This window comes from Castanea sativa, chromosome 3 (genome assembly GCF_040712315.1).
Source record: "Castanea sativa cultivar Marrone di Chiusa Pesio chromosome 3, ASM4071231v1".
NCBI classification, from domain to species: Eukaryota; Viridiplantae; Streptophyta; class Magnoliopsida; order Fagales; family Fagaceae; genus Castanea; species Castanea sativa.
This window is the reverse complement of record NC_134015.1, coordinates 8,097,086-8,122,006: the sequence shown is the minus strand read 5'-3', so window position 1 is coordinate 8,122,006 and position 24,921 is coordinate 8,097,086. Positions and strand designations below refer to the sequence as shown.

General features: G+C 32.7%; 1 protein-coding gene across 1 annotated transcript; it reads left to right on the top strand.

Moving 5' to 3' along the window:
* The first annotated feature begins 18,269 nt into the window (after positions 1 to 18,269).
* Positions 18,270 to 18,713, top strand: LOC142628446 (uncharacterized). Its single transcript, XM_075802552.1, has one exon. It carries the CDS (start codon positions 18,270 to 18,272, stop codon positions 18,711 to 18,713), a length of 444 nt encoding a protein of 147 aa, XP_075658667.1.
* The last annotated feature ends 6,208 nt before the right edge of the window (positions 18,714 to 24,921 follow it).

Sequence of the window (24,921 nt, the reverse complement as noted above, 5' to 3'; positions counted from 1 at the left end):
AAACTCCCTTTTCAATTTGTTGAATTTAAGGGATCATGGTAATCTTGCTTTAATGGTGATTGTTTCATGTCAAATTGAATGGAAAGAAAAGATAATGTCGGGTAAGACGTATAACAAAGCAAATATTCTTTTTTGGTTTTATGAGTTCCAACACTTGTGACTGTGAGATTATTTATTGGTTTTACTAGTAGCTTCCTAGTTCGTCCTTTACTCCCTTTCCTTTAGTTCGTCTGTCCTATCCCTATAATTGGTATCAAAGCCTTGCCATGAAAATAGTTTCACTCTCCTTTGATTAGTATACTTTGATTATTGTCCTGATTAGTATGCTCTGTGATTTACAGTTGTCACAATAAGTGGATCCTATGTATTTATCACATCAGAACACTGGATTTGATAATCAAGTAGAACACAAAAGGTTGTTCTTAAAAGTTTCAAAGAACCTATTTTTCCTGAGTCATCTTGTGGACGTGTGAGCCTAGAAGTGGCGTTTTAGTCATGTCAGACCTTAGGAAAACAATTCTTCTTTTTAGAAACTATCATGGCTAGTTCATCATCCTCAACAGTTTCAGATACCATTACAACTACGTGTGATCTTTCCCTTCGAAAATCCACTGCAAATAGACTAGACTACTTATATGAAATTTCTCATGTACCTGAAAATAGTAAAATTCCTATTACTGATTTTCCTATTGTAAATCCTTATACTATCTTTGATAAACCTCAAAATACTTTCAAAAAATCCATAAAAAAGTTTTTAGGTCCTTCTCATCCTTCTAGTGTAAAAGAATATGTCGAAACTTTTAAGTTTGACCAGTTCAACATTCCAGCTAGTAAAAAAGAAAACTTTATCACCCTTGCCCTTCCTCGAGAATCTGTAATTCCATGGCAAAAACAAGGTTACACTCACCTCCATTTTGGTGCAGTAAGACTGGCACTCACTTTTCATGGCAAAAAATGACTCCCTATAGCTTCTAGAATTTCTCTTATTGATTCTAGATTTTTTGAATACTATAATGCAGTTATAGGAACCGTCCAAACCACCTTCAATGCAGGAACAGTCTTTGTCACCCTTTTCCCCAATTTTAACATGTCTCTTAAAGACCCTCACCTTTGTGATGCTCTTAAAGTCCAAGTTCAGATCACAAGTGCTTCACAAGTGCATGATACTTTTGCAATTACACTCCATTATCAGCTTGCCTACAAACTCCAAAACCATGCTTTTGACATAGCTATACCAGAGATAGCCTAGTCTAATGATGCTCTTTAAATCCAAGTTGACCCAAGCATGACGCCTATGTGCACATTTGTTCTAAGACAGTTGAATAAAGAGCAGATGACAAAACTCTTTCTAAAATCATGGATCACAAAATCCGAGAATCTTCATCAGGCAGCCCAGCCAATCCAGTCCAAAACTCATTTCTTCATCAGAAACGAAAATGGTGAAGTTGAAGTTAGATTTATGGCAGCCACACCAGAAAAAGAAGAAGTGACAGTCTTTCCTACTCAAATGGCTATGATCCAACCAATCTCATATGAAGGTCATGAAGGTCTTCAAATCAAGGCATTTCGAGAAAATGAAAAACCTTGCTATGAAGGAAAATCATCCTCCGGCCATATATGGTGGGATGTTTGTGACTGTACAGATTGTCAAGAAGAAGAATTTGTTGAAAAACAGCAGAAAAGACAGAAGAAAAAGTCTTCCCAGCAGCTTCTTAAAAAAAGATATGAAGCAGGAGATCCAGAAGTTGACCTTCTCGGAGAAACTCTCTGGAAAGTTTAATTACTATGTCCTCTATTTCAGAACCAAAAAACACAAAACTTCATCCCTTTCCATTAGTTCGTCCTTTACTCCCTTTCCTTTACTCACAGTCACAAGTGTTCCAAGCTCATTTGAAAGATCTTTAAGTGGGCCCAAGTGATGCATGCTAATGACCCTTTTATCTCTCCAACCTATTTCTCCTTTTTATTTTCCTTTGCTGGCTCCTTTTCTGTTGTGTGTGGGCTTGGTCCATATTATGATGAAGGAATTTTTTTTAATATCAGCTTTTGATTTAGTACTGGACCCTTGCTTAGTTGATATCGATTCCGTGGGCTCAAATGGGCCACTCTTCATTAGTTGCCTGGCTGTATTGGTTTGGTTCGCTGCTGACTTTATGGAGCCCAATCTAACCATTCCTATTTGTTGCTCATTGGCCATATTAATGGCTTTTTGGGTTGTCTTTGTGGACCCAAATTTTAAATTTGCTCAAAATGCATATAGAGTTAGCATCTTCGGTCTAATATATGGGCTTTTGACTTGATCCATTGGTGAGCCTTGTTGTCCATGTCAGTAGGCTTTTGGGCTGATCACGTGGGACTAAAATGAGCCCATCTCCTCCTGCTGATATGATCTCTTTGTATGGCTTGCTCGCAGGCCTTGAGTTCTTTGGGCTGCATTTCGTGGGTTATGGGTTTTGAATTTGCTCCATTTTTCGAAACAAGAAGTTTCATTGGCCCAAAGATGTGCAAAAATTGTACTCTAACACCAGTCTAGTAAATTGGGTTATTTCTACATATGTTCCTACTCTTGGTATGACTAAAATTTTTCATTCGGTTGCTTTCAAACGGGCCAGTTTCATAAAATCATCTTGGTAACTGCGTAGATGTAGAAGATGATAGGGATGAGAATGAACTCTGTTCTGTCAACACCACTGTACCATATATGAGGAACAGTGACCATGATAAATCTGTGTTTAAACAAATATTCAAATTAATAGAATATTATTTTTTAGAAATTTTATTCAAAAATAGAATTTAAGGTGTGAAATTGTATATATAAAAATTAATAGAATATTATTGTTCAGAAATTTTATTCAAAAATAGAATTTAATGTGTGAAATTTTATATATAAAAATGACTAAAAAATAGGACACTTGAATTCTTCTTTTCACTACTTATTTCAAGTTTAAAATTAAAATACAAAAAAAAATCCATAAATAAATATGTGAAATTTAAGAAAAATATGATTTTTTAATCAAAATTACTTCAGATTAAAAAATTAGACTGTTCAAAGTAAACCATGTGGTTTTTTTAGAAACGCCATCTGTTTTTGTTGTTTTAAACTTTAATTGAGTGTTTTTGCTAATCTGGTATTTCTTTCATTGTGGCCCGAATTTTTGTTCGTTCATTGGCTTGATAGTTTAACCATAAGTCCAGTTGGTTCTGATAACTATGATCCCCTCCCCCTTCAAACAAAAAAGGACTTGTCTTGGAAGGAACCATTTCTATTGAAGTTATTGTTCTAATATATAACCCATTCACATATATTTTTTAAAAATATGGCTGATTTGTCTAAACCTTTCGGGAGTTTCTCCCTTCTTTGGGAACACACAAAAAAATATGGAAATTGGATAAATTTTGGGCTAGAATGGACATGGATTAATATTGAAAGTTCTTTCTGTAGAGAAACGTAATATTGAAAGTTCAGATATTGAATTTGGGCTTCAATTGTCTTAAGAATACATTGACCCATATCAAATGTAGGCCAAAACGAACAATTAATATACATCACTCACTCGTATAGAGTTGGACCCATAGTTATTGTTGATGATGTTGTTATTGAGGTAGCTAAAAGAGAAATTAAAATTTAATTTTTAGACTAGTGTTTATTACACACACTTTGTTACACATACATGATAGATAGTTGTAACGTGTAATTTTGGGGTTTTTATCAATCTGTCAGCCATTGTGGCCTTGGATTAAGATGCTCTAAAAATTCTAAGATAGAGTTTGTAATTAAAATCATTAAATCATCTTCATTAATTCATTTTTCACTTTTTATTTTTTAACCTTTCCACTTTGACTTTTGATATTTTCACTCACTTTTTAAAATTCACTCTCAAAGGAGTAATTACTATTTGCGCCGTGCAATATTCTTATGAAAGTTTTCGATTGTGGAAGTTTTCTGATGACATCACTGCCTGTGTCACTAACGACAGAGGCAGCTTTTTTACATATGACTTCACTAGAATTGTAAGAGCACTATCATCAGGTGTCTTAATTGTGTTAAATGCTATAATATAACGCATTTGAAACATCAAACACAAAAAAAGAAGCTTCATCAGCTGTGTCAAATGTCTCAAAAATTTGAGATATGCTACAGTACTGTTCCATCTTTGGAACAGTACGGACCGGTGTGTTAAAAAAAAATTCTTTATTCCTTTCTCTCTCTTCTTTTATTACTTTTTCTTTCTTCTCTCTTCTTTTTTCCTTCTTTCTTCCTCCGACTGTTCCTCGTTTCAGTCACTCCCTCTTCCCTTTTTCTTCTTCTTTCTTCTCCAACATCTTCACTGGCTTCGGGTTTTTTTTTTTTTTTTCCTTTTTTTTTCTCCCGTTCCCTTTCTCTGCGCTTCTTTCTCTATTTTTTTTTTCTGTCACGAAGAAGAAGACGATTCCGATTGAAGGGACTCGCCAATCTAAAGGGACTTGCTGGAGGGACTCGCTGATCTGAAGCAGAGCTTGCCGATCTGAAACTCAGCTCGCCGATTGAAGCTTGCCGACCTAACCCAGAGCTCGCGAATCTGAAACTCTTGTCGTATGTCTCGGTGTATGTCCGATCTTTGCTCGTTGTAATTAATTTTATAATTGATTTGGTGGATTTGCGATGTGGGTTTGTTTGATTTGGTGGAAGTGGGTTTGTGCCGGTGGTGGATGTGGGATTGTGCCAGTGGTAGATGTGGGATGTGGGTTTGTTTGATGTGGTGGATGTGGGTTTTTGCCAGTGGTGGATGTGGGTTTGTGCCGATGGTGGCTGTGGCCGTTGTTGTGGCGTGGTTGTTGGTGGCCGTTGTTGCGGCAATGGTGTTGTGCTGCCATTGTTGTTGTTGGTGTTGATGATGATGATGATTGGAGAAGGAAATATATTATTTTAATGTGTAGTAAATATTATTTTAATGTATAGAAGTGAAGGATAAAATATCTGATAAATGATATATTGTATAATGATGTGATAAAATGATAAAGTAGGTGTTTGATGTGTTAAAATGAAATTTTTTTTGAAACATCTGATGAGAATGCTCTAAGATGGATCTTTTAAAGAAATAAAAATAAAAATAAAAAATAATTGTAGGATGGAGTGGAGGCCGGAATTAGATGAATGGATATGCAATGGTCCTCCATAAAAAATTAAAAATATGCTTTCTATTTTGGGTCCGGTTAATGTATGTACGTAAGGTATATATTAACAAATCTGTTATTAGAAAAAATTTATCGGGATTTGAAAAAGTTGTTAAAACTTTTTCAATTCTCAATAAAACTTTTTCTAAAAAAAATATTATATTATTGTGTGCCCACACATTAGTAAAATCCTTCTATTTTATTTTAATGATTTATTCAAACTTTTTAATAAAAAATAATTTAAAAATCTCCAATGATTCAACGAGTTCACTATTAGAATTTAGTAGCTTTGTAATATTCTTTATTAATTTATCATCCTTTAAGTAATTAAGATAAAATATTAAACAACTCCTAAAGAGTAATTAATAATAATTGAAATAAACCCTATGTGGATTGCGGTAATTAAGGGCCTATTTGGTTTGTAATTTGTCATCACTCAATTTTCATCACTTATCACTTATCACTAATATACCCCAATTTTCCAAACCCCCTATTTGGCACCTTAACTCAGACCCAGTTTTCAACTTCAACAGTTGCGCTGGGTTTCACCAAAAAAAAAATCCCAAAGTTTGTCAAACATTGCGGCTGGGTATGTGAGGTTAATTACGAAAATGCCATCATAACTTTGTTTCCATAACTTGAAAACACCTAAAATGTGTTTTCAGTTTTCATAACTCATCACTCAAAAATCAAAGAATTGAGTGATAGAAACAAGGGTTGAAAACCAAGCCAAACAAAAAAATTTGTGTGGGTCTCACGTGTTTTGATAACTCAGTTATGACTTTTGAGTGATATGATCCAAAATTGCTCTAAACCAAGTCTCTTAATCACTTAATGCGGTGAAATAATTCACATAAAAATGACAAAAAAGAACTTCAATGATTTCATTTGGATTGTTAACCACCTAACACGTTTGGTTTAATAGAAGCTAAGATCAAATAATTAAAATAGAAGGTTGACACTCCTTAAAATAACTAACATGCCTATAGAGACATATTAATGAATGTTTATCAAGAGGCTTATATTTAATTGGTTGACACCTTGTGTTTTCAATAAAGACATCAATGATTCAATAAATAATTAGTGTTTCTTTTTTATAAGTAAATATTAAATACTCACAGAGTATGATGATGTACGTAGTACTTTATTTTCTTAGATTTATGGTGAATCTCATTATATACAAGAAACCATATCAAGAACCACTTCTTCACCTCGCTACCCTTTAAGAGTTTACACCACTTTCTTTCTGTCACTCACATCTGCATTTTAATTCACTGTTTCTTTGAAATTGTTCCATCATTTTTCGTAAATGAAATTGACCCCTCAGTGTATTCGTTTACCACTGCTGTTAAAGGTACATTTTGAACTAAATCGTGAATGATGATCATAAAGTACATATACGTTTTTTTTTCCTTTTCATCTTGGTTTTTGATACATATGGTACTAGCTTCTATATATGTGTAGCATTGCAAGAGCTGGGAATGCTTATCTACCGAAGCCTCGCTCAAAGCCACTGCAGATCTCCTCTTGCTCCACCACTCTCAACCATGGTTATTGGAAATTATAGATTGAGATTTCTGTGTGTGTGTGTGTGTGTGTGTGTCTGTGAGAGAATGAGAGAGAAGGAGAGGTGATGGAAACTTTTGGCTAAACTATTGGGATTTGATTTCATTTTGTGGTGTTGCTAGGTGTTGGTGGGTATTGTGTTTGGAAAATAAGAAAGTGCAAGAATTCAAAAGAAAATAAAGTGAGGATTAAAAAAAATTATTATCTTTATTTTTTTTCCTTTTAATTAATTTTTTATAGAAATTTTGTGTCTGACATTGATTTATTTATTATCAAAATGCTTATGTGGCTTTTTAAAAATTTAATTAATTGATTTTATATTATTATGTTAACCACATGTGTGCCAACAAGGTAAACCACTTGCCATGTAAGCATTTTCTATCAGTGAGTTAACGATAAAGACTAAATTGATTGTAAGTCAAATATACTAGGGATTAAATTGACTTTTGTCAAAATATATGGACTAAATTGACGGTAATCCCAAAATGTAAGGACTAAAATAGTATTTTTTGTCTCTTCTCCTTTTTTTTTTTTTTTTTTTCCTGTTTTCTGGGTAGTGTAATAAAGATGTGATCCTGGTATTAACAGGGTACGTATAGTGAGCTATGAGGAGAAATTTGTACCTACGAGTACGAATGCCAGTAGTTGTATATATCATTCAAAGGGAAAGGAAGACGTACGAGTGGGCAAGAGAGGGTTCGTTTCAACCCTGATCATGTCATGAAATTCCTTCAAACATATAGCATGAAAGGATTACAATCAATATATATGACAAAGACTCATACCGAATTATGTTCCTTACTCTTCCTTTCCACGGTTCTGTTGGTCAGCTAGCTGTAGGTTATGAATAGCGAACCATATCCAAAATAACAAAAGAAACATATTGGACAAGGTCCAACCTGAGAGTTGAGAGTTAAGATGGCAAAGATAAGCCCCACGCTACCAAGTTCTAGAGCATCATGGGACATCATCAAATCCCTGAACGTACCAACTACTAATTTGAAAAAAAATAAAATAAAACAAGATCTTTTCTTGCGAGTTCAAAGTTCAAACATATAGAGACTTTATGCCATATGTATATGGCAGAAAAGGTGTTACGTATCTAACAGTCATGTATTGCGTTGCGTGCAGATTCTATACAAAAACTGGTAGAGCTCAACAGTCCAAGCTTATGCTAGCATTTTTTTTTTTTTAGCTTCTTGGTCGGCACATATAGTCTATTTCTTACTTTTGTGGACAATATTAGTATATTACCTAAACTCGGTAAGTCCAAAATCCAAATTAGTAGAAAAGTCCCAAATTAATTAATTTGGATAAGGCCAACCAACGTCAAGTCATTTAGATAAAGTTAAATTATTACGCACTCCTGGTGTAATGGTTACCCTACAAATACAAAGTTCTTGTAGAGTGAGACTGGATAAAGACTAAAGTTTAAGTCTCTAATAAGAAATTTCACACATATATACACTTAAATTAGGTTAGTATAGAATTTATATTTTGTATTAAAAATAAATAAATAAAAAGATTTTTTTTTTTTTTGGGATTAATAAGTACTTAAACTCTACTATTCTTTCTAAAATCTAATTACACTTGCAAATGAAAAAAAATCTTAATTTACATTGTATTAGCAATATAAGATTTACACTATAGACTAAACAAATGTGTACAATATTGTACATATTTGTTTAATCTACAATGTAAGATTTTTATTATTAATACAATATAAACCTATAATTATCCATTACAAATTCTGCTTACAATTCTATTTTCTCCAAATCAGATTCTTTTACAAATCAAAGAATAGGTAACCTCATATTAAACACAACCTTCATTTAGTCGCTTACAGGACGTTTAGTTCACCGTGATGTGTCCTTAATGTGATGCACATTACCTTAATGTTTAATTTTTGTATTACTAACTAGAGGTTCGCACACAGTTGAAGAGCGAGAGAGCACGAGCATGGCTTACTTGGTGCCCAAACTATTACGTGTAGTTAAAAAAGTCTTGATATGGTTTTTTGTTATAACCAGGGTCGGCTCAACGTCCCTTATTATGCAATTTGGGCCATTGAATGAGGGCAAAAAAAATCTCAAAAATTTTTATCTTTAAATATAATACTATATTTGTATAACAATCAAAAATGAAATATATTTATTTGACTACTTTTTTTTTTTCTTTTAAAAAAGTGTTATTTAGCTAAAATTCAAGAAATCTATTTGCATTTTTGTTTTTTTCTCACATAAATAAATAAATAAAAAGTCTGTCATCATTTATATATTTTTTTAAAATTCCTTCTTCTCATAAAAAATTAAATAATTGATATTTAGTAATACAAAAATCATATAAAATATATTAAAGTGAAATTTCAATCGAGAATTCAAATTAGATTCTAATTGTATTCTAATTTTTTTATTCAAGTGTCATTTTAATTTTCCTATTATTTGATGCCAAGTATTTTTATTCTTCTAAAAAAAGTATTTTTAAATTTTAAATACATTCCAATGTTGTGCCAAGTACCCTTTAAATTATACTTTAATTATATGACAATTATATTTATGATATGAAAATTCATGTATCTCAATTTAGAAAATACAAAAACATTCAATTCAAATTCATTTATGCTAATTTTACATTTTAAAAAAAAATTACATATATATGATACATACGTAGTAGTAATTAGCTTGTGATTTTTTTTTTTTTTGCAATATGTGAGTAGAGTATAAATTGTTATGACAAATTATTATTCAAATAAGTTCTTAACCATAAATTATTTCATATCTTTGCAAAGTTTTTCCTGCCACTTGAAACTGGGGCTAATATGCATGTCAATTTTCCACATTAAGAAATGAGATGATGATGAAAAGGAAGCCTTAACTAGTTACAATATGAAAATGCTTGATTGTGCATGAAAGTTTCATTTAATAATATTTTTTTAAAAAAACCTTGATTTAAAAATTCAAAGAATATTTAAAGAATAATTACACATGAGTTAAAGAAAGAAAATATTTTCTCCAAATTATATAAAGCCAACTTTATAAAGTTTTCTTATGTAAGAATAGATAATACATATTATTTAATAAATCATGTTAGAGGCATGCTTAATTACTTTTAAGTTTATGTAAGGGTATCAGTGTGTGAATCTAAAAATTATTAATACATTTAACTTAGCCCTGGAAAAAGATTTTAGCTTCACCATTGGGTGTAATGATGAACTCACATATATAAGTAATGCAAACCAATAAATCTATCAATACTAGAAGTTTCACCCTATTTGTGTGTTGTGATTGTGGTGGGCTCAGTCAAGATGAAGTGACAATACTGTATGTATGTGAATGTGATAGAGGATGCCAAAATATTTTAATGAAATTTTGGTGTTCCTAAAAGAAGTGAAGGCAAACAATGTAAATAATAGAAGTAAAAGGTTTGTATCACCACACACGTAGACTGGTATTTACTAATCTTCAACACCAAGTATTGCTAGAATGCGCCATATCCTAGCTGTTGCTGATGAGTCACTGCGAGGCTATCTTACGCACAGTTTTCCGAACCGTCCCCAGATCCTGACACGTGCCCATCACCAGTTGTTGAATCAAGAAAAGTTATCTTTGGGAGAAAAGTTTGGATTACCAAACAAGTTTCCAGCTTTTTATTTTCTAAATAATTGTAAATTAAGCTGAATTAAGATATGAAACTAGCTAGGTGATAAATGATAAATGAAAATTCTGGCTTAATTAATTAGGATACATATGACAATCATGGATTTATGCAACCATGCATATATAAGTCAATCACTCAAAAAAAAAATATATATATATATATACATATATATATATTGTGTAAGTCCAAATCTTCCACTCCAAGTAAGTCGAGTATTGTGTTATAATTTAACAAAAATTCTATACGCTAGAGAAAATGAGATATCTAGGGCCTTTCCATTTCTCTCTTCTTCTTTTTTCTTTTTTTTATTTAAGAAGGGCCTTTCCTTGCAGTGGTTAATATTAGCTCAAATGAGTCAGGACTCAACACTCACAATTTCAATCCTAGCAAGACAGGCCCATCTTTTAATTTGAACCGACCCTCTACTAAGTATCATTTCAAAGGTTGTGTTTTATAATTAGGCCCAGAAACCCACTTACAAAGAGGAGAACAGCTTAGAGCCCGTCAGATAAAGAGATTGAATGAGTACATCATTAAAGACTGGAAATGAATTTAATAGAATATAATGTATTTAAATAATATAAATAAAAAATTTAATGGAATAATGAAATAAAATAACGTTGTCCCAATGTTTTAAAATAAATGAATCATTTTAGGGTAAATTATATATTTGGTCTCTATACTTTACATCTTATTTCAATTTTGTCCTTAACCTTTCAATTATGTCAATTTGATCCTTAAGTTTTAGTGCAGTGTCAATTTAGTCCATGCAGTTATCTTTTGAATAAAAATCATTGACTTAGCAAATAATCAAAATAAAAAATTATTTTATTGTCATATCAATAGAAACTAATTTTTTATTTTGGACATTAGTCATGTCAGCAATTTTTATCCAAAAGATAATAGAAGTGACTAAATTGACATAGCATTGAAAGATTAAAGACCAAATTGACACAATTAAAAAGTTAGAAACTAAATTAAAATATAATGTAAAGGATAGAGACCAAATATATACTTTACTCATCATTTTATAATAGTATTATTATTATTATACCCCTATTTTTAAATAAATGCTGAATTTACATGAGTATTTTGGGAGTTTTAGTAAAAATTTCATTAAGCTTAATTCAATTCCGCTCTATTCTTCCCAATTCTTGAGGAAATAAAATTTTGAGGTTGAGTGAATATGGAGGAAAGAGTGCTCTCTCATCCATGTTACCAATTTTATTCCTTCTACTTAAACTCTAAAACAACGAAATTGAATGAATATTCTAAAATAATTTTTCTCATTCAATCCCTTTCAAATTTCCCACTACATGGAGTGTTAGAGTACCACTAATCAGGTGTAGTCTCCCAACTCATTTTTTATTCCTCTAACTCAACAGTCAACAAGCAACCCAAAAGTAATCATATTAAAGGTATGTTTGATTGGGGTGAAAACAAGAATTATAAAAAATATAGAAAGAAAAATAGGGTAAAAAAATGACATTTTTTACTGTATGGTTGAACGGAAGAGAAAAGTGGTGAGGCCCACCAGTTTTCTCTCTCCCCTCCAAAGTACAATGTCTCAAAAAATTATAATGAAAAGTGAAAAAAATATTTGGGCAAAATTGCCCCACCTCTTATTAACGTTTCTGGTTTTTTTTTTTTTTTCCTGTTAACTTTTCCAGTGTTCTATAACGTTCGCTTGCTCTCTTTTTTTTTCCTTTTTTTTTTTTTTTTTTTTTTTTTTTTTTTTTTTTTTTTACTTTTCCAGTTTACATTGGCTTACATTTTTTTTTTGTGTAACGTTGGGTTTTTGTTTTGTTTTTTTGTTTTTTTTTTCTTTTTTGGTTTTGTAAGGGGGTGGGTTCTTCTCTTTTTTTTTCTTAATTTTTTATATTATTTTTTAAGAAAATATTTTTAGATGATTTTTTTATGTTATTTTTGAAAATGATTACTTTCATCTATACACAATTTTTTAAGAAGTATAATGTATTACTTTTTGTTTTATTTAAGAGGGATATAATGGTAAATTTATACAAACGTTATTTTCAACTAAACCAAAAAGTTTTCCATCCTTCTATTTTTCTACCCTCTCAACCAAATATAAATAAGAAAAACTAAAAGAGAATAAATTGAGTTCAGATCTGGCGTCAAACCAGTGTTTTACGCCAGCCAATGAGACCACGCCACATCATTGATTCAATAAAACCAGTATTTCTTTTGCAAATTAAAAAATAAAAATAAAAATCCAAACTTGTAAAAATCAGATCTGCCAATGTGTCTTTGCTTTTTGAAGTACTTTCCTTTTTGTTTATTCACTTCTTCTTTTAAAACCAGTGTCCAGAGCCGCCGATGGTTTCACGATTCCAAGGCAAAGCTAGGAAAAAAAAAAAAACCGTTTTTAAGACTCAAGAGCGAACTGAGTTTGTAACAGATCATTAGGTGCCCACACCGCATCCAAAGGGCAAGGCCAGTTAGCATCAAGTCGAGCCCGTGACTTGCCTTTCCCACTCCAATGCAAGAGACTCACTAGACCAGGATGCAAATCTCTACACAACCCATGAAAGTTGTCCCCCACCAAGACCATGCTGGTTCCACCTGTGGTCCATTGGGGCTATGTTTCTAGCAAAAATCAACAAAAATGGTGGCAAAGAACCAGCTCGTAGATCCGCATTCGCTTCTGGAGCTCCATCCATTTCACTATCTTTGCTTTGTAGTCACCGCTTCTCCACCGCTCAAGATACTAAAATACAGAAAACCCATAACAAATCAAGTTATTAACATCCCAAAAAAAATCCAAACCATCAATAATTCGAAATCTAAATGGGGAAAAAGGGCAAATCATTAAAAAACAAACCTTGGAATCGTGAAACCAAGCTCACGGCAGCTCCGGCATGTTTACCAACTCCAGCAACGAATCCAGTGACTTGTATAGCAGCGTGCGTCAGTGTGTGGAGGTTCGGGCAAGAGGAAGCAGAGCTGCAAAGGAGATTTTTCAATTTGGTCTAATCAGTGTTTGTGATTTGGGATTTAAGAGTGATGTTATTGTCTGCGGTAGGGTGTTTTTGGGTTTCATTGAAATATTGACTGTTTTTGAATAAGTTCTCTTATATAAAATATTTAGATGACTGTTTTTGAATAAGTTCTCAAAAGTCAAAGCCACAGAACATTGAAAGAAAAAGCCATAGAACATCATTTTAAACTCCTGATTTGCACCACTGGTAGCTTTGGTGTGTGATAGTCACTCTATAAGTATAAATGCTTGTGGAGTGTAGGGATAAGGGCTAGAGTTTAAATCTCTATTAATTTGTCAAAAATCAAGTCAAAACAAGTATAATAAGCCTTGATCAATCTGGAAAATAAATAAATGAAATCAAATTAAACCACAGGTGACCCTACAATGCAAAGCACCAGAACACCATCTAGTTTCTAGAAACATAAAAAATCCATTTGGTTCTCGGGAAAATGAAAGAGAAAACATAAGGAAAATGCTCTGAAGCCTAAAAATTGTAGTGCCTTCCTTGAGCAATTGCAGCTTTATGAGGTAATCATTCTTACCTTCTGGCGCTACTAGTGAAACGGGAGAAAAAGTTATTGAACTTAGAAGTTACATAAACTAGCTACAAAATTATCACAAATAAGATATAAATGCTTCAATTTTCAACTGTGGATAGATCCAACAGAAGAGTTTTTGCAGTATACCCACACAGGAGACCCTGTAAAAGTGGCATTTGATGAGAAAGAATTCAAGGTATGGTAATCCAAGCCTTTTGGAACCTAAAATCTTACTGAACTTCTATGGAATTTGAGTCAGAAATTGACCTTGCAAAGCCTTAGATCAACTGATGAAATATTGACTTTGAGATATCATCTCAAGTGTTAGTTTTCTTACATGATGCCTTCAGCTTCCTGTTAGACTTCCGCCTGTGTCAGGGCTTCCGGCATTGTGCTGTATGTTTTATATTTTATTTATTTTTTATTCAAAGATGGCCCAAAAAAAATGTGTGTGTGTGTAAGATGGAAGGCCAAAATTAAATTTTATAATTTTTATTATAGCAGGATCTAAATATTACTACAAGTTGAGGTGTCCTTAACATGTAACCGATCCCAATATCTTAAGGATTAATGTAATCTTAAAGTTTTGGGATTAAGGCATTTTTGTGGTTGTTAATAAGTTACTACTGAATTTTGTAGCACTCTAGTTTTTGTATATCTTGAAATTTGAGAGTCTTCTTTGCTTATTATCATCCATCAAGTCTGTGAAGTTGACTTTCACCTGTATTTTGAAAAACTTGGAGAATAAGATATAATTATGCCACCCCCAAAAGAGATTAAACAAAGAGTTCCTCATCTAATAAACTTCGAGGTCAAATGCTAGCTTCAGCTTGCAAGTACAGTATTGTGTGGGCTCTCAGGACTTTAGCCCATTTTGTGGAGAAGAGTGCAAAGAAGGTGAGGTGGAATGCTAAATGAAAAATTACTCTATCAAAGCGCTATATGGAAATATCTCATGGTCTCTCACATGAGGTTTCTTCTTTTATACATATTTATTGATTAGCTTTAATGACAAGTCACAAATAGACCCCTTTGCAACTTTGTATTGGTTGGACTTACTTGAAAGTTCATATCAATCAAACACCATGCTTACTGTTAAGAATATAAAGTGAGAGAGAAAAACTGAATAATTTGTATATTCTATGTGTATAATAATGTACAATAGAGAGCCTTATATAGGCCAGGTATGTGTGCAGTACAAGTAATATGAGTGAACTACAAGTACAGTATACTGGGCTAAGCCCAATGGGCTAAACTAGTCTAAGCTATACACTAACACTTGCAATGAGTTTGATATAATATATTGCTCAAGACAGAAGTGAGAAGAGTCAATTTGGAGTTTGTACAAGTTTCTGCATTGGTGATACATAGAGTTTTAATACGATTGGAAAGGAAGTCGTATCATTTGAGTAGTTTTGACTCAATGCACTTGTATCACATCAGAAATCCATATATATGGTCATCAATGCATCTCAACACTGTCCATGCTTTAATTTATTAGGTGTGATCATCTGGCTGCCCATCTCTTATTCTATTATTCCATTAATCAATTGGATAATCAGCAAGTTGCAAATGAATTGCCACAAGGAAGTTATTTATACTTCAAATCTTAGGATCAATTAACTAGTTGTCTTGATGTTATTGGACAATCCATAGAAAAATAGTACTGTAACCAAATGTAATGGATTTTGTCTGTCTTGCTTACCATTTTGGATGAAAGTATTGTGCTACCTAAAATCTGACTTGCATCTTGAAAAACATGTATCCTGGAAACAGGCTTATTTCATGGCATCTATAATTAGTTTAGATGATGGGTTCAGCTCAAACTTTGATGCTACACTTGTACTTGCAACCATGCTACCACAACACATGGCCAGGATGAGCATGGGACACAGACGGTTTCAAAACTCCTAAGCTCGACGTGAAATGAAAGTGTAGACCAAATGTTTCTGAGCATCCATCTGATCACACCAGAATTTGGTCTGAACTTTCTGGTATCTATTCATTTATTTCAATGATGATAAGGGAATATGTTCTGCATTCAAGCTGTTGGTGACTGATGAGCAGGAAGCGCAATATAAAGTGGTAGTGGTACTGAAGAAAGGCAGGTTCAAGGGGAAAGAAATCTGAACGCCATTGAACAGAGAGAAATCAGAGAATTAGCACAATGAAAATTTCAAAGCTGCATCTGATGGGGGAAATGAGACTACAGATTATAATATGTATCCTAATTCTTACTGTTTTCTTCAGTATGCTATCAATTCAAGTTTTTATGTATAGATCTTCAGCCTTAAATCTGTTATCTGTTTTTTCTTTATTATTTTTGGTAAGCTTTACATGCACCCCCATGAGGTGGCCCTCCATCCACTCTTGTGGAAATAGGAAGGGCCATTTGAACAAAATTTCATTGGCCAGATTTGTCATAGTATGCTGTACCCTGCAGCCTTCTTCAACAGTTTGGATTCATCTTTCAGGAACAAAGCCATTGCTGGATGCTGAAATCATGTATAGAATTCTATACTGTTCAATAGCTACGAGAGTGCTAAGTCTGTCTCTTTAGCTCTTCTGGCCAAGTGGAAGTAGGGTCAGAAAAGTAGCTACGTAGCATAATAGCTCTTACCAACCAAACCGAACTGACCCAAGATCTTAAGAGAATTAGATATTAGCCTAAAAAAGAAAAATACAGGGGTAAGAGTTAAAGGAGAAAGGGACACTCCTGCTTGTGTAATTAAGAACTCATAATTTTAATTTAATATACCAGGAAACATAAGTGAATAAGTTTTTCCAAGTGTGAGTGTGTGGGCTGTATTTTTATGGTTTGAAGTTAATCTCATCCCCCACCCTCATGTTGGAGTCCTTGTTTTTATAATGATGTTGGAGTCACTCAAAACCAACTATAAATGGGAGGAAAGTAAGTTATAACTATTGAGTATTAGCAATCGTTGCATTTAGCTATCTGTTGGTTTTTCTCTAGGAATAGCATTCTAGTTGACTGTGCGCCATAAAAAATACATCCCCCAAAAGGAAACTGTCTTCTCAATTTTCTAACTTTAAGGGATCAAGGTAATCTTGCATTAATGGTGATTGTTTCTTGCCTGGGTAAGACTTATTACACAGCAAATATGCTTTGTTTTACACATAGCATCAATTGTGGGTCCAATAAACTCATAAGTAGGGGTGTTCACATTGAGGTTTGGTGCAATTTTGGGTCATATTTAGCACTACACTACGCTGTATGATGCAGTATTGTTTAACCAGTTTTCATATATGTTACAAATATCTACTAAATATATTTAATCTATGCTAACTATCTATTAAATATATATTTAATATATCTATTATATGTTAAATATTGAAAAATTTTATATTATATATAAAATAAAATTTATATATTAATAGGTGTAGTGCGGGGCAATTTTTTGTGGTTTTCTAAAAACCTTAAAACTGTGTGGTGTGTGATTTTAATATATATTTAATCAGTTTGAAACGCATAGTTCATATAATATATATATTTAATCTTCAAGGATACTTGGCTGCCTGGAAGTAATGCTGGCCGTGTGCTTTCCCCTGTATCAGAGTTGTCAGAGAATGCCATTGTAAATCAACTCATTGATAGCGAGAGTGGCTGGTAGAACTCAGCTCTTATAGATGAGATTTTTCTGCCCCATGAAGCCCAAAAAATTAAAGGGATTCCCATTTGCGCATCCTCACAAGAAGATGTCCTAATTTGGCAGTCAACAAGTAATGGAGTGTACTCGGTTAAATCCGGGTATAACATCCTTTGCGAAGCTCAGAATAGGGAGGAAGCCTCCACCTCAGATGCAGAAAATTCCAAGAAGTTTTGGTCGGGTTTGTGGAAATTAAAGGTTCCAAATAAAGTCAAGTGCTTTATATGGAGAGCATGCACTGAATCCCTTCCTACAATGGCTAATCTGAGAAGAAGGAAGATAATTAATAATGCCAACTGCACTCACTACAAGTCAGAGGATGAAACAGCGCTCCATGTTTTATGGAAATGTCCGTTGGTTAAAGAAGTATGGGACTCGCGGTTTGCCTCGCTTCCATCACAATTCTTCAGAGTCCATAATTATGCAGACTTATTAAACCTCTTCCTTTGCTCAAACTTTGATACCGAGTTGTTTGCTATGACTAGCTGGACAATCTGGAATCGAAGAAACAAGTTAAGAGTGGGAGAAATGGCTGTACCGATCAACAGAGTTGCTGATGAGGCGTGGAAGCAGCTCCAGGAATTTGGCAGTTCTCGGCAAAGCTCAAAGGTGAAGATGGGGAAGAAAAAAATTGCGTGAAAACCACCAGACCTTGGACAAGTAAAGATTAATTTCGATGGGGCAATGTTCGAGGAAATTAACGCAGCAGGGGTTGGTGTTGTGGCCAGAAATGATAGAGGGGAGGTCTTAGCAGCCATGACTGAAAGGATTCTTATACCAGATTCGGTGGTGGTCCTTGAAACTCTGGCAGCAAGGCGTGCAGTCCAGTTTGCACTCGAAGTGGGCTTCCTCAATGCTGTTTTTGAAGGAGACTCTGAGACATCTATCAAAGCCATTCAACATCAGGCCTTCCTATACTGTCCTGTTGGTCATATTGTTAGAGCCATTTGGTCTTTTTCCGGTTCTTTTAAGAGATTTTCTTTTTCTCATATATGTAGGCAAGGTGGCGTGTTAGCAGATGCCTTAGTCAAAAGAGTTAGGATGTTTTCACATTTTCTAGTCTGGATGGACTCTGTTCCACTGGACCATTATAATGGTTATTTGGCTGATTTTCAAGAATTTCAATAAAGATGGCTGGCCTCATTGGCCTGTTTCTCAAAAAAAAAAAAAAAACCTGCAAACTGTATTGTACCACACAGTGCAATGTGGTTTTTTTTTTTACCTCCCTGCTGTACTGTTACTTTATTTTTTGGGCATTTTCGTTGATTTAAGTGCGATCATGCAATCTACGTGGTTTTGTGAACAACCCAACTCTTAAGTGTTCCAAGCTCATTTGTGAGATTTTTTAGTGTCCAAGAAGACGTGAAATGGCCATTTTTTCCGTCCAATCTACCTCTCCTTTTTTTTTTCCTTCTCTGGCTCCTCTTTTGTGTGGGCTTTGTCCACATAATGTAGAAGGAATTTATTTAATCTTATCTTTTGATTTAGTTGTAGACCCTTGCTTGCTTGGTATTAATTCTACGGGCCCAAGTTAGGTACTATTTTTAAGTGCATCTACTTTTGGTTAAAAGTTTTTTTTATGACATAGCAGACTTTATTTATGAAAAATCATGTTGTACAGTGGAGAAAATAAAATAAAGACATTTATTTAATCAAATAATGACTTAAGTTTCTCTTTTGCAGTCAAAGTTAAGGCAGCACAATTACATACTAAAGGTACATTATGAAAAGAAATTAAATAATAATAAAAACTATCAATCTAAACTAAAATTTAGCTTTTTTCTTTTATCTACACGCATTTAACGTAAAAGTTACTAAAACCTAGTATATATTAAAAGTATCTTTGATGTTCTTCAGTGCTGACTTTGTGGGCAACCTGGGCCGAATTTTTGGATTTTTGGCTTGATCTATTGTTGAGCCTTTTTGTCCATGTCAGTAAGTTTTGGGCTTGCCCATGTCCTCCTGTTGGTCTGATCTCTTTGTATGGGCACGCTTGCAGACTGAGTTCTTTGGGCTGCATTTCTGGGCTGTACGTGGATTTGAAATTGCTGGAATATGAATCTTGTGGGCCTTGTCCTCTAACAACACCCTATAGAAAAGGATCAAATTGAGAACCCCGAGGATAGCAAGAGCGCTAGTAGTTTTACATATATTTCTACATCTACAATTGGTTGCTTTCAAATGGGCCAGTTTCACAACATCTTCTTAGTAACTAGGTAGATGCTGAGATGATGATGGGGATGAGAATGAACTGTCTATTCTGTAAACACCACGGTACCATAGTCTATATATGAGGAACGATGGCCATGATAAATCTGTGTCTTAAAGACGAGCAGCATTTTGTCCCCTTCTAAACTTGTTGTCCACACTCAGGTTTTAAACTGAATGCAATCCAATACAAGGTAGATCCTACATCAAACATCTGAGACGGCTGTTGAAAATATGCGTTGCTTTCGAATAAGTTAATCTCTAGTGTTTTCATTATAGAATAAATTATACATCAGTTTAATTAGAGAGTAAAACTGGCTAAAGGGGTTCACAATGTTGCAAATTAACAGTATACATTTAAGGAAGTGATAGCAAGCTAAGTAAACATATATATGTGGTTCAGATTAATTCATTTTGTAAGTATTGCAGCATGCTAAATTGTGTGTCTTACTCTTTAATGAAATGCAGTCAGGAAATTTTTCAAGTAGTGGATTTTTTTTTATCAGCCTAAGTAGTGGATAAATACTGTACCAAAAAGCCAACCTTCCAGATGTAATGGGACTGGTAGGTGGCTGAAAGAAAAGAACTCACGGGGGGTGATCCATCACGATCATGCTGTTGTTTCTTGTTATAATCATGTGAATCGAATCATATTATTGATGATGCATTGATAATAATTTGATACCTAGCTCAATCATGTTATCTTGTAGAGAAATATTCATGTCTTAATTTGGTTTTCACATCAAAGTACTGTCAACCTTTGTTCACTGCAATAGCTAACATTCACTTTGCTATTTGTCGAAAGATATTGGATCATGATGATAGTTTTAACACGTATAAAGGTTAAAGGTATTACAGAAATTACTAGGAATAATTATCAATTTTACCTTCTAAGTATTTTCCTTTAAACTCATGATGGTTGCAAATCCATACATGAAACACTCAAATTGCTTTTTATTAAACTATAGTTTAGTCCTTTAAAAGGTGGATTATTTTAAGGGCCATATTGGATAGGAGAAGACCTCATGATCATAAGCTTCAACCCCAAATTACATTTAATCAGTTAATCCTGAACAGATTGATGAGTACTTTTTTCCCAGGTAATGATCAGGTTACAATGAGTTTTTTCTTTTAGCCATTAAATAAGTTGGATCATTGAATTTTATTGATTCTAAAGTGGAGAAAATCTACAAGTAGGACCTGTCATCATCTCGTTGATGCCCTAGACAGTCAGAATTTTCTGTGCTATCTCTCTCTCTCTCTCTCTCTCTCTCTCTCTCTCTCTCTGATAGGATCTAATTCTTGACTCTTTCACATTCGTGGTTAGCATGATCCCTCAACAATGCTTACAGCTTACATGCCAGGATGCCTTAGAACCGTGTCATTTATATATTATCCAAATTAAATTTGATTCATTCTTTAAGAGTAGGTGTACATGTATTGGTTCAACGACCGCCCTACCCCGAAGGAAAGGAGGAAAACAAAAATAATTAAAACCCTCACCTAGGCCAACAATTAATTGAGCACTTTTTCTTTCTTCTTCTTCGGGAGTTGATGCAAATTAAATATAGTTTTAGGTTTATATTCACCTTTGATCCATGTCAATCACATAAATTCTTCTTCTTCTTTTTATAAACAGATAAAACTTTGATTGAAGAGAAGGAAAAAAATACATCAGGAAGGAATGACAGATTTAAGTGCATGACTCATGCATCTAATACTCTGTAACAGTCTGATAGGTTTTTCCTTTTCTTTATAAGTTTTGTCTAGGTAAATTGAGGAAGAAAATAAATAGATAAAGATCTCGTAAGAGCATTCTCATCCACTTGTGGGAAAAAAAAAACATTTTTTGTCTCACCAAATAGCCACTTCATTTATTTTACGTAACCCCATGCATATGCATGGATATACTTAAAAGATATATATTAAAATGCATAGTATAATTCTTACATATATAATTTAAATATTATTGATAGTCATTCTTATATTTTTTTTAACTCTTTTAAAAGTCTTGTAAGAATATTATTAGGTAGAAGATGTAAATTATCCTTTTTAAAAATTTTAAAAAAAAATCTATTCATTTATTCTATAATCTTTGGTTTTTGTACGCAATAACTCATTTGGATGGTTATGATTTGGTTCTACATTTGACTCCAAAATTAAGAAATAAAACTCACTCTAAAAATAAACAATTCAGGATACATTGCGCAAAATTGGACTTTAATTGTTGAATCTAATTAAATTTTCTCTAAGTTTTGCCTATTAATATATATATTATTAGGTAGAAAATGTAAATTGTTCATTTTAAAATTAAAAAAAAACTATTCATTTATTCTATAATCTTTGGTTTTTGTACGCAATAACTCACTTTGATGGTTATGATTTGGTCTCACATTTGACTCCAAAATTAAGAAATAAAATTCACTCTAAAAATAAATAATTCAGGATACATTGCGCAAAATTGGACTTTAATTGTTGAATTTAATTAAATTTTCTTTGAGTTTTGCCTATTAATATATATATATATATATATATATATATATATATTATAATACACCACATTAAAATAATATGATATTTTATACCTAACACAAGTCCTGTGTTTGAGGGTGATGGAGAAAATAAAATAAGGATAAGGCGCGTTTGAGAGACAGACTGGGCGAAAGAGAAAGAATAAAAAAAAGAAAAAATGCATACTGTAGCAATCTTTAAAATTGTTATAGGACTACAAGACTAGATGTAAAGCTCATTTTGTTGTTGTTGTTTTTTTTTTTTTTTAATGAAATTCTTTATGTATTTTGCATTTCATTTGGTTTTAAAGGACTGGATGAGAGTGCTCTATCTATAAGGTTCAATCCCAACTTTCAAGCCCTAGAAATTTCATACTAAATGATATAGAAGTTAAAAAAATGCTAACAAACAATTATGACAAAACATTGTCATCACTCCTTGGACTTCAATTGTAGAATCTAATTAAATTTTCTCTAAACTTTGCATTTTAATATATATATATATATATATATATATATATATAATCACTCTTACAACACATCATACATCTCATTCTTTATACCTAACATAGGTCGTCTGTTTGAGGGTGACAGAGAAAATAAAAAGAGGATAATGTGCGTTTGAGAGAGAGACTGGGTGAAAGAGAATGAATAAAAAAAATAAAAAGAAAAAATGCATAATGTAACAATGTTTAAAATTGTTATAGGAATGCAGGTCTGGATGTAAAGCTCATTTTGTTTGTTTTTTTTTTTATGAAAATCCTTATGTATTTTGCATTTCATTTGGTTTTAAAGGACCAAATGAGAGTGCTCTATCTATAAAGTTCAACCCCAACTTTCAAGCCCTAGAAATTTCATAGTAAATGATATAGAAGTTAAAAAAATGCTAACAAACAATTATGACAAAACATTGTCATCACTCCTTGGGCATTACACCATAGCTAGGTTCTCCAATCAAAATCATCCACTCATGGCGGGAAAAATATTTTGTCTCACCAAATAATTACTTCATTTATTTTACATAACCACTCTTACAACACATCATACATCTCATTCTTTATTTTATAATACACCACATTAAAATAATATAATATTTTATACCTAACACAGGTCGTGTGTTTGAGAGTGACGGAGAAAAAAAAAATGATAATGTGTGTTTGAGATAGGTGAAAGAGAAAGAATAAAAAGAAAAAAGGAAAATAAAAAATAAAAAATGCATATTATAGCAATGTTTAAAATTGTTACAAGAATGCAGGACTGGATGTAAAGCTCATTTTGTTGTTTTTTTTTTATAATGAAAATCCTTATGTATTTTGCATTTCATTTGGTTTTAAAGGATCGGATGAGAGTGCTCTATCTATAAGGTTCAATCCCAACTTTCAAGCCCTAGAAATTTTATACTTTATGATATAGAAGTTAAAAAAATGCTAACAAACAATTATGACAAAACATTGTCATCACTCCTTGGGCATTACACCATAGCTAGGTTCTCCAATCAAAATCATCCACTTATGGGGGAAAAAAAGCATTTTGTCTCACCAAATAGCTACTTCATTTGTTTTACATAACTACTCTTACAACACATCATATATCTCATTTTTTATTTTATAATACACCACATTAAAATAATATAATATTTTATACCTAACACAAGTCGTGTGTTTGAGAGTGACGGAAAGAATAAAAAATGATAATGCGCGTTTAAGAGAGGGACTGGGTGAAAGAGAAAGAATAAAAAGAAAAAAGAAAAATAAAAAATGCAAACTATAGCAATGTTTAAAATTGTTACAAGAATGCAGGACCGGATGTAAAGCTCATTTTGTTGTTTTTTTTTTATAATGAAAATCCTTATGTATTTTGCATTTCATTTGGTTTTAAAGGATCGGATGAGAGTGCTCTATCTATAAGGTTCAATCCCAACTTTCAAGCGCTAGAAATTTTATACTTTATGATATAGAAGTTAAAAAAATGCTAACAAACAATTATGACAAAACATTGTCATCACTCCTTGGGCATTACACCATAGCTAGGTTCTTCAATCAATATCGTCCACTTATGGGGGAAAAAAAGCATTTTGTCTCACCAAATAGCTACTTCATTTGTTTTACATAACTACTCTTACAACACATCATACATCTCATTTTTTATTTTATAATACACCACATTAAAATAATATAATATTTTATACCTAACACAGGTCGTGTGTTTGAGAGTGACGGAAAGAATAAAAAATGATAATGCACGTTTAAGAGAGGGACTGGGTGAAAGAGAAAAAAAAAATTTAAAAAAGAAAAGAAAAAATGCATATTGTAACAATGTTTAAAATTATTACAGGAATGCAGGACTAGATGTAAAGCTCATTTTGTTTTTTTTTGTTTTTATAATGAAAATCCTTATGTATTTTGCATTTCATTTGGTTTTAAAGGACCAGATGAGAGTGCTCTATCTATAAAGTTCAACCCCAACTTTCAAGCGCTAGAAATTTCATACTATATGATATAGAAGTTTTAAAAAAAAAAATACTAACAAACAATTGTCACTCCTTGGGCATTATACCATAGGTTCTCCAATCAAAATCAACTATGTAGCTATATTGCTTAATAATCACACGCCTAAAT

Excerpts from the sequence above, each read along its gene's own strand:
- LOC142628446 (XM_075802552.1), top strand. The coding sequence starts at position 18,270 with ATGTTCGAGGAAATTAACGCAGCAGGGGTTGGTGTTGTGGCCAGAAAT.